Source organism: Lampris incognitus, chromosome 13 (assembly GCF_029633865.1).
Source record: "Lampris incognitus isolate fLamInc1 chromosome 13, fLamInc1.hap2, whole genome shotgun sequence".
Classification (NCBI taxonomy): domain Eukaryota; kingdom Metazoa; phylum Chordata; class Actinopteri; order Lampriformes; family Lampridae; genus Lampris; species Lampris incognitus.
The window spans coordinates 25,740,057-25,757,010 of NC_079223.1; the positions used below are offsets into that span (position 1 = coordinate 25,740,057).

General features: G+C 43.4%; 1 protein-coding gene across 1 annotated transcript in view; it reads left to right on the forward strand.

The window, feature by feature from the left end:
* The window catches only part of shld2 (shieldin complex subunit 2), a 35,622-nt gene extending 19,300 nt beyond the window's left edge, over positions 1 to 16,322 (forward strand). The window contains exons 5-11 of the mRNA XM_056291711.1: positions 202 to 309; positions 795 to 989; positions 1,336 to 1,470; positions 9,524 to 9,730; positions 10,376 to 10,616; positions 11,236 to 11,351; positions 15,677 to 16,322. Coding sequence (XP_056147686.1) covers positions 202 to 309; positions 795 to 989; positions 1,336 to 1,470; positions 9,524 to 9,730; positions 10,376 to 10,616; positions 11,236 to 11,351; positions 15,677 to 15,852 — 1,178 coding nt within the window. The 3' untranslated portion in view covers positions 15,853 to 16,322. The remainder of the gene's footprint in view (positions 1 to 201; positions 310 to 794; positions 990 to 1,335; positions 1,471 to 9,523; positions 9,731 to 10,375; positions 10,617 to 11,235; positions 11,352 to 15,676) is intronic.
* Positions 16,323 to 16,954: the final 632 nt, after the last annotated feature.

A 16,954-nucleotide genomic window follows, 5' to 3' on the forward strand; every position in this document is an offset into this window, starting at 1 on the left:
GAAGATGCAGAGGACAGGAAGAGATGGAAGTGGATGATCCGCTGTGGCGACCCCTAATGGGAGCAGCCAAAAGTAGAAGTAGTCAAATTTTTCAACCAGTCGTATTTTGAACCTGAAGTTTTCAGGTCTTTCTGTGCGTTTTCCTCCTTGCAGCAGGAGGTGCAGGTGGGTCTGACCTTATTGTGTCTCCTCTCTGGGCAGGAGTGGAGGTGAAGCAGGACAAATGGAGAGGAGAGACGCTGCTTCAGTCCACCTACAGCAGCAGACTGCTGCATGCAGGACAGCTCACTAACACCTCCTCACCATCAGGTAGATCCACACCCCCTTTACCTGTCAATCAACTCAGAAAGACAGAGAGACAGAACTCTCCTCCATCCAAAACAATACTGTTTTCCTCAGTTTCTAATCCTGGATGATAAAGGTTAATAAAGGTTAGCAGACTGAAAGGAAAGATGATAAACCTTTTCAGTCCGTCAAGTTGATTCCAGTCAAAGTAGATGGAAAAGGTAGGAATATAGTATCTACCAACTGAATTTGAAGCTGTTTTCATATTCATTTCTGGAACATGTACATCGTTTTGATTCAGTTTTCGATATACATATAAAACAAGATGAGGGAAAATACAGACCTAAAGGAAAGAATTGATGAAAAGTGTTGAAGAAACTATAAAACAAGTTACCCTGAGAGACTGGAGAACACTGTATTTTTTAATGCTCATTCTAGTAATCATTCAAGTCCTTAATGAAATGAAAAGTTAACAGGTCTTTCTGCTGTGGTGTCTTCTGTCTGCTCAGTTCCTCACAGTGTCTCAGCTCACGTCTTCAGTTCTCTGTGTGAATATCTGAGAACACAGCGCCCCCTAATGGTGTCCCTTCCCCCACGCCTTCCCCAAAATCTCAGCTGCCTCCCCTATGCCCTGTTGAGGAACCTGCGGGCCAACATGCTTGTCCACGCCCTACTTCTTGTCACACACACACACACTATCACAGGTACTGTGTGTGTGTGTGTGTGTGTGTGTGTGTGTGTGTGTGTGTGTGTGTGTGTGTGTGTGTGTGTGTGTGTGTGTGTGTGTGTGTGTGTGTGTGTGTGTAGGGGATACCTGTACACATATATCCTATATATCATATACCCTCATGACCGTTGTGTCTTTGTGAGTGAACATCAATATGAGTGCATGTCTACAAATGTCATGTGTGCATGTATGTGCTTGTGTGCATATAATACACGTGCTTTGCTGTTGAATATCTGTTTTCTGCATGTATATGTATGTGTGTGTGTGTGTGTGTGTGTGTGTGTGTGTGTGTGTGTTTGTGTGTGTGTGTGTGTGTGTTTCAGAGATGGAGGGCCAGTTTAAGTCAGGCGTTGTGCTGAAGGCTGTTCTAAGTGTAGAGCAGGCAGACGGCCACCAGGGGGTAGTGGTGCTGTGGGGAGCCGCCCTGAAGTGGCTACCACAAATCAACAAGAACAAAGGTACAATGTGGGGTTAGAGGTCAGCTAACATCCTCCTCCATCATATCTCTCTCTCCTTCTCTGTCAGTTGTTTTCTGTTTCTGTTTCTGTTTCTGTTTCTGTTTCTCTCTCTCTCTCTCTCTCTCTCTCTCTCTCTCTCTCTATCTCTATCTCTATCTCACTTTTTTTCAGGATTTCCCGGTTATCCAACAAACAAAACTTTTTTTTTATTATGAAAAAACATGCGTAACACACAGATATATGCTTAATCATTATAACAAGAAGAAAACGCAAAATACAAGACATTCAACTAAAGTTTAAAACACAGATAGACAAGACAGAAAAATAGTGAGGTAACCTGTTGGTTCTGGCATGGCTTACAGCCTGCAGGCCCCCCACCAAATCAAAAAAATCCAATTCAAAAACCACAGATCAACAAGACAGTACAACAGTGCAGTAACTGGCAGGCAGGCTTTTGCATGGCTTCCATCCCACAGGCCCCCCACCAAATCAAAGTAATAAAATATTCACACACATATAGACTGTAAGTGGCTTTCCAATAAGTCACTGGTGCATGCCAGTGAAAGTAATTAACGCGCCGGCATCAGCTGTTGCATACACAAACAATGTCCAGACGTTACCGTTGATTTGCTTTTCATTTATTACTCACACACTTCTTTTACAGCGTTTCTTTGCATTCAAGTACATAAAACTTCATCTTTCTCACAGTTAGGTAGCCTATAGTAACTTTACACTGCTGCTCCATCCTCGACGCCTCGGACGCGGTCAAAAAACTGTATGCCACCTAGCATCCACATAGACAACACAGAAAATAGTGAGGGAACCTGTGGGCTTTGCCATGGCTTCCAGCCTACAAACGCCTCCCCACCACCACCACCAAATCAAGGAAATCAAACAAAAAATATACACATACCACCCCCAATACATCTTACCCCACACACTACACCATTTAACCAAAATCTAACATCACCCTCCCTTCTTCCCCAATCACAATGAAAGTGCTCCCCTCCGCAAATCCACTAATAAACTCTTCTTCCCTGGCATAACTATACAACATATTAACATCTCTTTCCATTATACTCTTAAAAACATTCCACACCTCAACTCTCCTCTTTTCATAATGGGCCATATTCCTCCTTAACTTGACAGACAACTCTCTCTGACTGAGTGGATGGGGGCGTAACTGAGTGTGTAGAGCATGTGAGCGTTTGTTGCGATCTCTATGAATGAGTGACTTTCAAAATTGTTTCTATCTTTATCTTTCTTTATAGATATTGTTAATAGTGTGTATTGCACATCACAGAAAGTTGAATCAGTTCATCTGGACACAACATTTATAACTTGTATGCGAGTACGAGTGAACGGCACATAAGATGGCAGACTACAGGAACCGCCTGAAATTCAGTCTCAGGTGCAGACAGAGCAGGATTACACCTAAAGCCTGCAAATAAAGTATGGGGAGTCAAAGAAGCCAACTATGTGAAGAGGGAACAGCCATCCCTGAACTGAGGGGGGGTGGGGGCGGGGGGACCTAAGAGTACATTTGTCGCTATCTTGTAATGCTTTGATCGCAACCATTCCCAAATCCCCTGTGAATAGCACACATTGCCATTGAAACTCTAGTTAAAGGTCACGGCAATTTTCATATGAAACCGATCGTTGTTTTCGGTCGTTATGCCACGGTACTGTTTATAAGAGTGGGGATACCTGCAGTCAGTTGAGACGGAAGGGGTCGCTTAAATAAGTGATGAAATGTTTCTGTCTCGATAAACGTTGTGTCTGGATGAACTGATTCAACTTTCTGTGATTGTCTTACCTGGATTATTGAGCATGCATAAAAACGTGTATTGTAGGGTTTGCTTGTTTGCTGTGTATATAGGGAGATTTTAGGTGGTTTGTTTGTGTGTTTGTAGTCAGTCAGTGTTTGCTGGTCGGCATGCTAAACACCACTATGGATCGGACCAAAATGACAGGGAAGCATGGCAATAAGATCATGCCAACTTTCCCTTGTTCAGTGGAGGATTGCACTCTGGCCATGGGGTAGGTTGTGGGTTACAACAGCATTAAGTCTGCTGCTCAGATGAACAATGCGGTGGTCGTCTTTGTAGACAGCATTGAAAAGGCGTACGCGGTGGTGGAAAACAGGATTGTGGTGAATGATATGTTTGTATCTGTTCTGCCTTTCGCCACACTGGCAACAAAAATTGACTTTGTCAAATGTTCCCCCGTTCATTAGAGATGAAGTGTTGACATGGGACTTATCTCGACATGGAAAAATAGTCTCCCAAATAAGGAAGGTCTTCTCAGGCTGTAAGTCTCCCCAGTTAAACCATTTAGTGTCACATGGAAGGCAGCTACACATGATCCAGAACAATAGGAGTGAGGAGCTGAACTTAACATTCAAACTTAGAGTGGATGACTTTGATTATATAATCTTCATAATATCAGACAATATGAGATATTTTAAATGTGGTAGAGAGGGACATTCCTTTTGCATCAAAAGGAGCCAGTTGAGGTGGTTCGGGCATCTGATTAGGATGTCTCCTGGGCGCCTTCGTTTGGAGGTTTACCAGGTACGGCCAACTGGGTGGAGACTCCGGGGTAGATCCAGACCTCGCTGGAGGGACTACATGTTCAATCTGGCCTGGGAACATCTGGGATCCCCCAGGAGGAGCTGGGCGGCATTGCTGGGAGAGAGACGTCTGGATTGCCCTACTTAGCTTGCTGCCACCGTGACCTGACCCCGGAGAAGCGGCTGAAGATGAATGAATGCGGGACAGCATGTGCGGAAAAAAGACTCTACATCAGGACAGAATGGTTCTAACAAGGCACCTGCTGGAAGAGGGGAAACTGAGCAAGAGAACCAGAATGAGATGGGGACAATGAGACAAGATAGCCAGGAAATTGTGGAGGGACAGGAGGAGAAAGGCAAAGTACAGCAAGACAGTCAGGTGGGTGAGGGAGGACAGGAGGAGACCGGTGAAGTACAAGACAGTCAGGTGGGTGAGAAAGGACAGGAGGAGACAGGTGAAATACAACAAAACAGTCAGGTGAGTGAGGAAGGACAGGAGGAGACAGGTGAAGTACAAGACTGTCAGGTGAGTGAGGAAGGACAACAGGAGGCAGATGAGGATCAGGAAGCTGCAAAACAAAAGGAAAACTATATAAGTGAATGAATTGCAGGGGATGTAGTATTAGGAGGAAGTGAAGCTGACATGAAAGATGACGATGAGGCCCTAAGAGTGACACATCTGAAAAGGAAAACTAAAAGTAATAGTGGAAATTCACAGGTGAAGAAAGGGATAGTGAGTAAGACCAGAGGAAAGAGAGCAGTGAAACAGAGAGACACAGAGTCTGGATCCAGTATGGAGGAGGACTCTGCTGCTGATAGGGAGAGTGAATCTTCTGACTACGAAGTGGCTGTTAGTCATAAAACCAAAAGAGCTTAGGGGGTGCCCCAGTAGCTCACCTGGTAGAGCACGTCCAACATATCAAGGCTGAGTCCTTACCACAGTGGCCTGGGTTTGAATCCAGCCTGGGCCCTTCGCTACATGCAGCAAAGGGCCTTTCTCTCCCCTGCCTTTCCCCTCTCTCTCTACTTTCATTGCAAATAAAGCAGAAATGCAAAAAAAACAGCCAAAAAAATTCTTAAAAAAACAAAAGAGCTTACAGTGTTGGTAAAATCAAACGTTTCTCACAGAAAACAAAGAACGTGAAGGGAGTGAAAATAGAGGATTACTTCTCTGACAGATAGTAGCTGTTCACTATCTCTGCACAGCTATAGATGAGCAGTAAAGGGAGAGGAGGTTTCACTGAACAGGAGGTGTATAGACTGAAGGAAATTAGTCAGATTCAGACAAGATCTATATAATGGAGATGATGATGAATAAGATCTTACATCCTGAATGTAGATCAGCGTTGTTGTTATGTTTGCTTTTAATCTCTCTCACAATGAGTCACTTTAAAATCAGTACGCTGAACATAAACAGGGCAAGAGATGCAGCAAAAAGGTTTCTGCTGTGCAAGCTGATGAGACTTGAAGGACTGATCTGATGTTTGTGCAGGAGACTCACAGCAACAGTTTTAATGAGTCTGACTGGAAGAGAGGATGGGGTGGAGAGGTGGTACTAAGTCACAAGAGCACAACCAGTGGGGGGGTGGGCATTCTCTTCTCAAAGAACTTTGCACCAGTGTCTTTTTGTCTTTTGAGGTAGAGCAGGTGGTGGAGGGCAGATAGATGGTAGTGAGGGCAACATTTGAATATTTTAATATATTTTTAATGAATGCGTATGCTCTTACTATAAGACCTGACAGAGTACACCTTTTACAAGTTCTAAGCACTGTTTTAAGTAAAGTTAATGTTGAGGATTTTTTTTTATTTTTAGGAGGGATTTTAATTTTACTGAAAATTATTTTATAGACAGAAATCACTTAAAACATCACAGTGTGCACCAAGACAACTACTGGAAACACATGATTTAGTAGCTGTGTGGAGAAGGATGAATGGTGATAAAAGACAATATACTTGGGCTGACACTAGAGGGAATTTAATATCTCTGGCTAGGTTAGACCAGTTTTATTGTTTTAAATATCATTTTAACATTTTTAAAAAGTGCTGAATGTTGCCTGTTGGTTTTACTGATCATTTTCTTGTCATTTGTAATGTTTTAATCCACTAATTTAAAGCCTCAACGGGCATATTGGCATTTTAACACAGCTTTATTATGTGATGCTAATTTTAAGGATGTATTTACATTTTTTGGAGAGGTTTTAAGAGCAGAAAACAAGATTTTAAATTTTCGAGACATTGGTGGAATTGTGGGAAAGTAGCGATAAAACAGCTCTGTCAGCAGGACACTCTCAGTGTCACATGGGACATTATCAGATCTGTGGGAGATCCAGGGACTGAAATTTTGGAACTGCAGAGTTAAGCAGAATCCACCAGAAATCAAGATCATATTGAAGATCTCAAGTCTAAAAGATCTGCTCTTACAGACCTACTAGGCACAAAGGTTCAGGGGGTGCTGGGATGGTCACATTTTCAGAGTGCAGTGTTGATGGATGCACCATCCAAGTTGTTCTTTGGCTTAGAGAAGAGGAACAGGCAAAGCAAGTTTATTCATGCTCTGCACTCTAATACAGGACTAGAACTCAAAAGACTCTAATGAGATACGGACGCAAGCAGTGTGTTTCTACTCGGCACTTTACAGCAGTGAGTATAGAGAAGACAAAGAAATATTTGGAAAATCTGTGAAAATTTGTCCAAAGTCTCTGAAGAAATTAATGTTGAGCTGGGAGAACCATTGCTGCTACAAGAACTTTTCACAGCCCTGCAGGGCATGGGAGGGGGAAAGGCCCCTGTCATTGATGGGATTCCAGCAGAGTTTTATAAAGAGTTCTGGAGGGAGATGGGTGAAGATCTTTTAACAGTTTTTAATGAGAGTTTTCCAGACATGTTGCTACCGCTAAGCTGTAGGAGAGTGGTAATAACTCTCTTGCCAAAGAATGGAGGTCTGCAAGAGATCAAAAACTGGTGTCCTGTGTCTCTTCTCTGTACGGACTATAAAATCCTGTCCAAAGCACTGGCCAACAGACTGAGAGAGGTGATTGACTTAGTAATTCACTAAGATCAGACATACTGTGAGCCTGGTAGGTCCATTCGTGACAATGTGTCCTTAATTCAAGATACCTTGGACATCGCTAGTTCTTTGGGCTTTGAAACTGGTGTCATTTCTCTAGACCAGGAAAAAGCTTTTGACCGGATTGAGCACCTTTACCTCTGGAAGACTTGGGAGAATTTTGGTCTCAGCCCAGGTCTTATAGCTATGATCAAGGTTTTGTACCAGGATATTGAGAGTGTGCTGAAAATAAATGGCGGTCTAAGTGCCCTTTTGAAACTGTGTAGGGGGGTGAGATACAGCTGTTCACTCTCAGAGACATTGTATTAATTGTCTATTGAACCCATGTTATGTAAAATAAGGGATAGCATTGGTCTATTGTATACAGAATCTTTTATGTATTTCATCAGTTTATGCAGATTTTTTTTTTGTTTTTGGTCAAAAATCTGGAAGAGATTAAAAAAAAATAACTGGAGGGAATTGTTAAGGATTTTGGAACCATATCAGCTGCAAAGGTCAGTTGGAAAAAAGTGAAGCACTGGAAGTGGGGAGTGGGGGGGGGTCTGCCCAGTCTACCAGAGGTATTGACATGGAAGACGGATGGTTTCAAATATCTTGGAGTGTACCTTGGCAGTGAGACCATGGTAGAGAGAGTAGAAGGAAGGTTAAATAAATGGACAGGGCTGAAGCCACAAATGTCCTTAAGAAGCAGGGCACTAGTCGTTAACAACCTGATAGCTTCTGCTCTGTGGCATAGGTTGGCCTGCATGGGGCCACCTAAAGGCCTAACACAAAAAATATATAAGCCATCTTAATGGATTTTTTCTGGGGGAAGTTACATTGGGCGCCCCAGACTTTGTTGTTCTCACCAAAAGAGGGGGGGGGCAAGGTCTAGTACATATAGAACGCAGAATAGCTACATTCAGATTAAAGTTTTAAAGAGATATCTTACAAGTCTAAAAGATTTCACTTGGAGAGATGTGACAAGCAGCATCTTGAGGAGGACAGCTGGACTGGGTTTAAACACTGCATTGTTTTTAATGGATTTTAATTTTTTGAAACTATGTGAATTACCTCTTATTATCAAGCACTTTTTAAGATATGGATTTATTTAAATGGAAGAGACTGGAGCCTACAAGCTCTTTGCACTGGCTATTGGAAGAGCCTCTCATTAATGAGGCCAGAATGGATGTTCAAGACAGTACAACACCAGGTCTCAACAGCATGCTATGCACCACTGGAGCGGTCATTCTGAGGAGAAAAGTGGATGCAGCTGGTCCTGGACTGACCAACACCCAGGCTGTGGCTTCTCTTCTCGGGTAGAGCTCTATTAGACAGACCAGGAACATTTTAAATATGTGGTTTGAGAGACTGACAGAGGAAAAGTTTAAGATGCTGCAACAGTAGAGTGATGGAGTGGACACTCCAGATGAAAATGATCCATTTCCAGAGCTGGGCTTTTCTCCAAATCTGGATGGATTCTCAGGACCTTTATTAAATGTGACTGACTGTAAATATGTGGACTTGTGCACAGTTAAAGGGGAAACTGTATAATTGTTGTGTGAAAGCACTGAACAAATGTAAACTGGGTTGGAGAGTTGACATACTGTGGAGACGAGAACTAGATGTGGGCAGTGGTGTGAGACCAGTATGGAGGGTTTTTATATAAACCACCTCTAAAGAAAAGGACTGGTGATTTACAATGGAGGATTCTAAATGGTACCATTGTAGTAAATAGCTTTATCTCTGATCAACCCCACAGTTTCAAGGGAATGTCCATTTTGTGGAGAAGTAGAGACTGTTTTTCATTGTTTTTACAAATTTTTGCAAAAGACTTTTACCTTTTTAATGCACTGAAGAATGTTTTTAGATGGTTTGGTGAGAGGTGGTCTAAGACTGTCTTCATTTTGGGAGTTGGCTACGAAAAATATGATACCTCTAAGTGGCAACTATTAAATCTTACCCCTTTCACACTGGCCAAAAAAACCCACTGACATCCACCTTTGATGGTGAATGTTACACTGACCAAAGGCGGATGTTAGCGGGTTTTTTTGCTAGTGTGAAAACGCCATCTGATAGTAGGGGAGGCCAAAATTTCAATCTACAGTAGCTGGAAAAACAGAGTAGAGAACAGGACAGGGCAGGAAGTACTTACTGTTTTCATCTCATTGGTGAAAGCCAGAGTCTGGGTTGATTTTAGATTTTTCTTTTTAAAGAAATGAGTAACATGGGTGGTTTTATCAAAAAGTGACGCTATAATGATGCAATATGTTCTATGGCAGGTGATGAGTTAATATTTAATACTATTTTTAGGTAGGTGATGAAATTGTTGTGGTCTGTACTGTACTGTGCAGTACTATTTTTTTGTATGACAAAATTAGTTTTTTAATAAAGGTTTTTTAGAAAAAATCCCTCTCTCTCTCTCTCTCCCACAGCTGCAGTCTGGGACTTCCGGGTTCTCCTGGTGAGGGATGGTTTGATCTCTGACCTCAGAGAGCTGCACTCCACCCCATGGGGTTCTATTAAGCCTCTCCTGCCTGATGACAAACGGGTTCTGGAGTTCTACCAACCCAAACCGGACAAAACTGCCACTGCTGGTCTGGAGCTGGACCTGCACACACTACTGTCACAGAAATACTGCGGTGAGAGACCAGAGGCCTGGCGTGGAACCTGCAAACACACAACATGACAGACCATTCACAGAATCCCTCTTAGTCACTGCTACTACAGCCAATAAACCTTCAATATGAGCTTCATTATTATAATGGCTTAGTTTAAACCTTGATGTCACATCAACACAGTAAACAGACTTTTGTAAGCATGTCTGTTGATGGTTTCTTTAAAATATTTAAACCATAGAAGACACTTCTGAAAAGGGTTTGGAGAAAGGAATATAAAATATTTTGTCCTCTAGTCACTCAGGATAACATGACTCTGTTTTTTTACAGATTCCCAAAAACACCTTTTCACCATTTCTCTTTCCTTAAGCTTCCTCTTTTTACTACTGTAGTATTATCAATCTAACATTATATCAAAGCTTTGTGAGGTCTCAGATGTCAGAGGAAGTAGAGACGGTTGCTGAGCTCTGACTGGTGGATTGCTTTGTCAAACAACGCTGTTCAGCCAGTGAAACCAGTGGGTGGACCACTATGGAACTGGTCTTTTATAACTGGGATCTCTGGTTTGTCAGGGTGTGTCTCTTCTCAGATCTTCCATCTGTCCTCTTGCTAGCATCATGCTGTCTTTTCTGTCTGTGAATCAACACGTGGTTTGTTTCTCTCCATCAGGTGTGGTGGAGCTCAGAGTTCACATCACAGCCTTCCAGTTCCAGAGCAGTCCTACCCAGAATGTACCTCAGCAGCCTCTGGATAGTTCTACGCCGCTGGACAGAATCCTGGACAGGCTGCGCGGTGATGTCACCTATGCCGGCTGCGGTCGATGTGCCGCTGAGCTCGACATGGATGTGAATGGGATCTACTCACCTTGCTACCCCTGCCTGCCTCACACCACTGTACGACGCTACTACAGGTCAGCACCAGAGGCTATGAACAGACAACCTAACATATTTCACTCTCATAATGGTGCTTGAAGCTAAAATATCGCCATGTCGTTTGCATCTGCATGACCACTAGAAAGCAGCAGAGGTATTTAGCTGTGACTTTCTAACCCAACTCTTAACTCCTATGTCAGTACACATACACACACACACCTACCTTATCCTGCAACCAGCAACTCAACAAATATGGCGGCACATCAACAGAGACTCCACAAAGAAAGTGAAGAAGGAAACGAACGCTAACCTGGCCGACACCTCCATCCATGTTAATTCCCATTTCATCACAATTCTGTGGTGGATGATGAAGGGTTCAAACTCTTAGTGTCCTTTTCTCTATAATTCAAGACTTAGTGCGGTGTGTTACATAAACAGAAACAGAAATGTGCCCTCAAAATTAACAATCAAATTGTAAATTTTAAGTTGTGCCACCGCAATCCAAATATCAAACCCTGTTTAATCCTCAGACACAATTTGGTATCTGAAAATGTGTATTGAAGCATGTTGTAACGTGTGTGTGTGTGTGTGTGTGTGTGTGTGTGTGTGTGTGTGTGTGTGTGTGTGTGTGTGTGTGTGTGTGTGTGTGTGTGTCAGGCCTGTGATGTTAACAGTGAGAGAGTCAGAGAGTCAGATGTGTGTTCAGGTCTCTCCTGTTCTGATTCAGCGGATTCTCCTGAACACTCCACCTGATAAACTCCACAAGACTGTCTGTAAGTCTGTCTGTAAGTCAGTCTGACTGACTCTGTCTGTCTGTCTGTCTGTCTGTCTGTCTGTCTGTCTGTCTGTCTGTCTGTCTGTCTGTCTGTAAGACTGACTGTCTTACTTTCTCTGTCTGTAAGTCTGACTTACTGTCTGTAAATCTGTCCGTCTGGTCTGTAAGTCTGTCTGTCTGTAGGTCTGTCTGACTGTCTGTCTGTCTAATCTTCAGTCTGTCAGACTATAATTCTGTCTGTAAATCCGTCTGCCTAACTGTAAGTCTGTCTGACTGACTGTAAGTCTGTTTGTCTCTAATGGCTCCTTTATGCTCCCTTTACGTACAAAAATAAATACGTCCAATTCAAACGACGTGACCACCACGCCCACATACTTCTATCCATCCCTTATGTTGGCACGGATGTTAAACAATGCAACCACTAGAGGGCAGTTCAGAGTAAAAAGTTTCTGACAACAACAAACATGGCGACGTGTTACTGATAGTTACTGATAGCTGAAAGGGTATTATGGCATTTTTACCAAATAAAACACAAAAAAGTAACCAACTGTAACTAAGCACAGAAGTTAGCTAAATCGGTAAAACAAATGAAGTTAGGGCAGAATATAGAGAAGAGATAGTAGACTATAGAGAAGCGATAGTAATAGAATAAACAGCAGTTATCGATCTCACGAAGCCGGCTGTCATGAAGGTGGAAGCCAGAAACAGCTGGCAGTGGACTGATTATTGTTGGAAGTGTGTCACGGACACAACCGAGGAAGGCATTGGGGATATTAGAGTTTAGATGGTGTCATGTTTCCCATTTAATAGAAGAGTTCCAGTAAAAGGTTTTGTTGATGGAGTACCGTATGTGGTCAATGCAAGTAGATTCAAAGAATGTAACAGAGTTGTTGACAGCCATGGAATGTTCAGGATGGATGACAGAAAAAAAACAAAACAAGATCCATTGCATTTTGAATCAGAATTCCTGCCCAACAAAGTATTCTTGGATCATATCAGGTACGCAAGGCATCTGTCCTTCCAGCTGATCCTCAGGATCTTTTGTAAGGATCTTTGGTGGTATTGTTCCAGGGCTCCAAGGTGCCTGCTGTAGGTGGTCCATGACTTTGCTCCATTGCAGGGTAGGGAAAACAACAGTTCTATAGATGAGGAGTTTTGTTTGGGCCTTTAGGTTGTTTTCTTCAAAGACTATTTTCCTGAGTCTGGCGTAAGCGCCACTGGCATGACTCAGGTGATGGGTGACCTCAGAGTCAATGTCAGCTTTGAAGGAGAGAATGTTGCCGATACAGGGGAAGTGATCAACATTTTCAATAAATTTGTTGTCCACTTTTATGGTGGGCTGGGTAGATGGCTGGTTGGGTGGAGGTTGATATAGGACCTGGGTCTTCTTGATGTTTAATGCTAGACCTAGGGCTCTGTATGCCTTGGCAAAGGCATTCAGAATGTCCTGGAGGTCTTCTGCAGAATGTGCTGCAATGGTGTTGTCGACTGCATACTGTAGCTCCATGACGGCGGTGTTGCAGATTTTGCTCTTGGGCTTGAATCGATTAAGGTTGAAGAGCCTGCCGTCAGTTCTGTACAGGATTGGGATCCCTCGTGGCATCTCTTTGCCAATGAGGTGGGGTATGACAACAATGAAGATGGCAAACAAGGTGGGTGCGATGATGCATGTTTGACACCTGTTTCCACAGTGAAGGGCTCTGACTCAGAGCTGCTGTTGCTGAGCACTGTAACTGACATGCCATCATGTAGAAGCCTCAATATTATGATGTATTTGTCAGGGTAGCCATATGTTGATAGTATGTGCCACATAGCCTGGCGGTCTACTGAGTCAAAGGCCTTTGTCAGGTCGATGAAAGCCATGTACAAAGGCTGCCTTTATTCATAGCATTTTTCCTGGAGTTGGCGTGCTATAAATATCATGTCTGCTGTACCTCTGGATTGGCGGAAGCCACACTGAGATTCTGGGAATACTTCCTCAGCCAGTGGTAGCAGTCAGTTTGTGAGGATGCAAGCAAGGACTGTGCTTGTTGTTGACAGGAGTGAGATGCCGCTGTAGTGTCCACATTCCGCCTTGTCCACTTTCTTGAATATGGCCACTATTAGAGCATTCCTGAGTTCTGAGGGAAGTTCTTCTTTTTCCCAGACCTTGAGGAGGAGGACATGGATGAGGTACAGGAGCTCTGGTCCACCTTCCTTTAAGATCACAGCTGGGATCCCTTCTGGACTGGTGGCCTTGTTGTTCGTAAGGCTCCTGATGGCATCTTGAACTTCTGTCATGGTGGAAAGTTCCCCAATATCTTCTCTGATGGGACTCTGGACAGTGTGGCTGGCAATGTCTGGTTCAGCTGTGCTGTTGCAGTTGAGGAGTTCCTGGAAGTGTTCCTTCCATTGGGCGTTAATGGACTCACATCCTTCAGCAGCTCCTGTCCGTCCTTTGAGTGCAGGGGGCTTAAGCCGCAGTTGCTTTGATCACAGACAGCCTTAGTAGTGCTGAAAAAGCCTCTGGTGTCACTCAAGTCTGCCAGTCGCTGGATATCCAGAGCCTTTTCTGCCCAAGAGCTCCCTCACCCATCTCTGGATGTCCACCTTGGCTCTGGAGTGAGACAGTCTTTTAACCTTTCATGTTACATCATTTTGCCAGGCACAAAAGGCTTTCCTTTTCTTGGAGATTAGCTGTTGTATCTGTGTCATTCTCATCAAACCAGTCCTGGTGTTTTCTGGACTTGTACCCAAGGATGGTTTTGCAGATGTCAAGGGTGGTGGATGAGTCCAAACAGACGGACACATGGACCCTTGTAATTGTGGACATAATGTGATATGTACAACTTGAAACTTTTCCATCCGTTTACTAGTAGGTGCAGGTGAAAGTTTGTTGACAATTCTGTGCATGTCGTTGACATTTATCCATGGTAAATATTGCAGGCATCGCAAAAAATATGCCATTATCACTAGCACATGCCAACAAACAAGACACTGGTGTGACCATTGCAGTAGAAACCGGAAGTCAGTGGACTACAGTTATGCACAGAGCTGATTGCATCCTCGAGAAAGCACAGCAGATGCTGTATTTTCTGAGGCATCTCAAGAGTTTTGGAATGAGTACCAAAACCATCCAACATCTCAAGAGTTTTGGTATGGGTACCAAAACTCTTATGAGCTTTTATCGCAGTACTGTCGAGAGTGTCTTGGCAGGCTGTATCACAGTGTGTTTTGGCAACCTGACAGTTCAGGACTGTAGTCGGCTTCAAAGGACTGTAAAGACAGCAGAAGAAAAATTATTTGCAGGAAAAGTAAAATCATTCGCTTGTATAGTCAATTGATTTGTTGTTATTCTATGTTAAGTATCACCGAGAGCCACGAAACCGGAGTCAAATTCCATGTGTGCAAATTTACATGGCCAATAATTCTGATTCTAAACTACCACAACTTCGTAATATTTACACCACTTGCTGCAAAAGGAAAGCCCAAAACATCATTAAGGACACCAGCCACCCTGTTCATGTCCTGTTCTTGCTCTTACCATCTAAAAAATGCTACCATAGCATCAAATCACACACCATCCGTCTCAGTTATAGTTTCTTTCAGCAGTCAGGTTGCTGAACAGCTGACGCACCCATGTGCACCTTACATTGTTGTGTTATCATGTACTGTATATTGTGTATATAATGTATCAATTCACTGTTTGCATAGCTTGTTTGTTGTTGTTGTTTTTTTTTTTGGGGGGGGGTTCTTATGTTCTTTGTCCTTGTGTCCCTTGTGTTAAGGCAGAGAACCAGAGCACAATAATTTAATTGTATTCTAAATACATATGACAATAATTGTAAGTTAAACTTGAGACCAACGAGACACAATGCACACATTTAAAAAATGGCGGAACCTTTTGAGGGGCGGTTGCGCGAGTTTGTAATACATTTTAAACATATCTATGATGTTACCTTGCCCAGGCACAGGGACAAACAACGACCTCCTCCACGGTCGCTATGTTTGTTGTTGTCAGAAACTTTTAACTGAACTGTCCTCTAGGATGTATTGCTTAACATCCCTGCCAACGTAAAGAACACATGGAAGTATGTGGGCAGTGATGGTCACATTGTTTGAAATGGACGTATTTATTTTCGTACATAAAGGGAGCATAAATGAGCCTTATGCTTTCAGAAAATGTGCATAAATACAGACAAAATGAACGCAGGGTAGGGACAGAAGGCTCCATCCGTATCCATATTTAACATTGAGCATAAATGAGGCATAAGTCTGTCTGTCTGGCTTGAAGGTCTATTGTTAAAAAAAGACTGATTCTGAAGAGTTTGTCTTGTCTTCCAGCTCCAGACTCAGAGGTGAGACAAGTGCAGCGAGTAGCAGAACGAATCCAGTCTCTTCTGTCACTGCCACTCAAGACCTTCAGCCTCACTGTCCGCAGCCACTTCCTGTGCGATGAGAACAGCATCCCCACAATGCAGGACTTCCTACTGCTGGATTTTCAGTGCCTGGGGAAGTGAAGGATTTTTCCTCTGCCCATCCCTGTTATGATGTGAATATATGATTATAATATTTTTATCATTATGATCATATGTTTAACCACGCATTCTTTGGGGAGGTCATGTTCCTCCAATACTGAGAAAATACCAATCTGTCCCCACCAATATACAGTAGAAAATATTGTAGTGACCGGGTGAGGCGGTCGCTCTGACTGTCAGCGGTTCTGCGCCAGGGGAGCGCAATGGCTGATGGCACTGTTAACGTTCATGTTAAAATTGTGTTTTAGTGATGTTGTGTTCATGTTGTGGCTATTGTAACCACAATCCTAAAGTTCTCTTTAGGGTAATTGATTCTGTTGTTAACAGAATCAAAAAAGAGAGGGAAGCAGAAGTCCCTCCACTTCTCCCTCTCTCTCTTTTTTTTGTGCCCCCCCCCCCACACACTTTTTTCTCCCCAGCTGTATTCGGCCAATTGCCCCACTCTTCCGAAGAGAGGGAAGTGGAAGTTCCTCTACTTCTCTCGCTCTCTCTCTCTCTTTTTTTGGACCCCCCCCCCTTTTTCTCCCCAGCTGTATCCAGCCAATTACCCCACTCTTCCAAGCCGTCCTGGTCACTGCTCCACCCACTCTGCCGATCCGGGGAGGGCTGCAGACTACTACATGCCTCCTCCGATACATATGGAGTCACCACCTGCTTCTTTTCACCTGACAGTGAGGATTTTCATCAGGGGGAAGTAATGCTTGAGAGGCTCATGCTATTCCCCCCAGTTCCCCCTCCCCTCTGAACAGGCACCCCGACTGACCAGTGCAGCGACCAGGAGACATACCCACATCTGGCTTCCCACCTGCAGACATGGCCAATTGTGTCTGTAGGGACACCCGAACAAGCCAGAGGTCACACAGGTCCACTTATCTTTTTCAACTTGATGTTGAGTTGTCCAAAAAAATTCTCACTCATCATATAAATAAGGTGGGAATATCAGGTCCCAAATCCAGCCAGGGCATTCCCCATGTTAATTCTGCCTGTTTTACCCACTTTCAACCAATTACAATTTTAGTGTTAGAGAGTATATGGTAGTACGTAAGGGCAAATGTGGGTATCCGTCATTTCATGTGACTAGTAG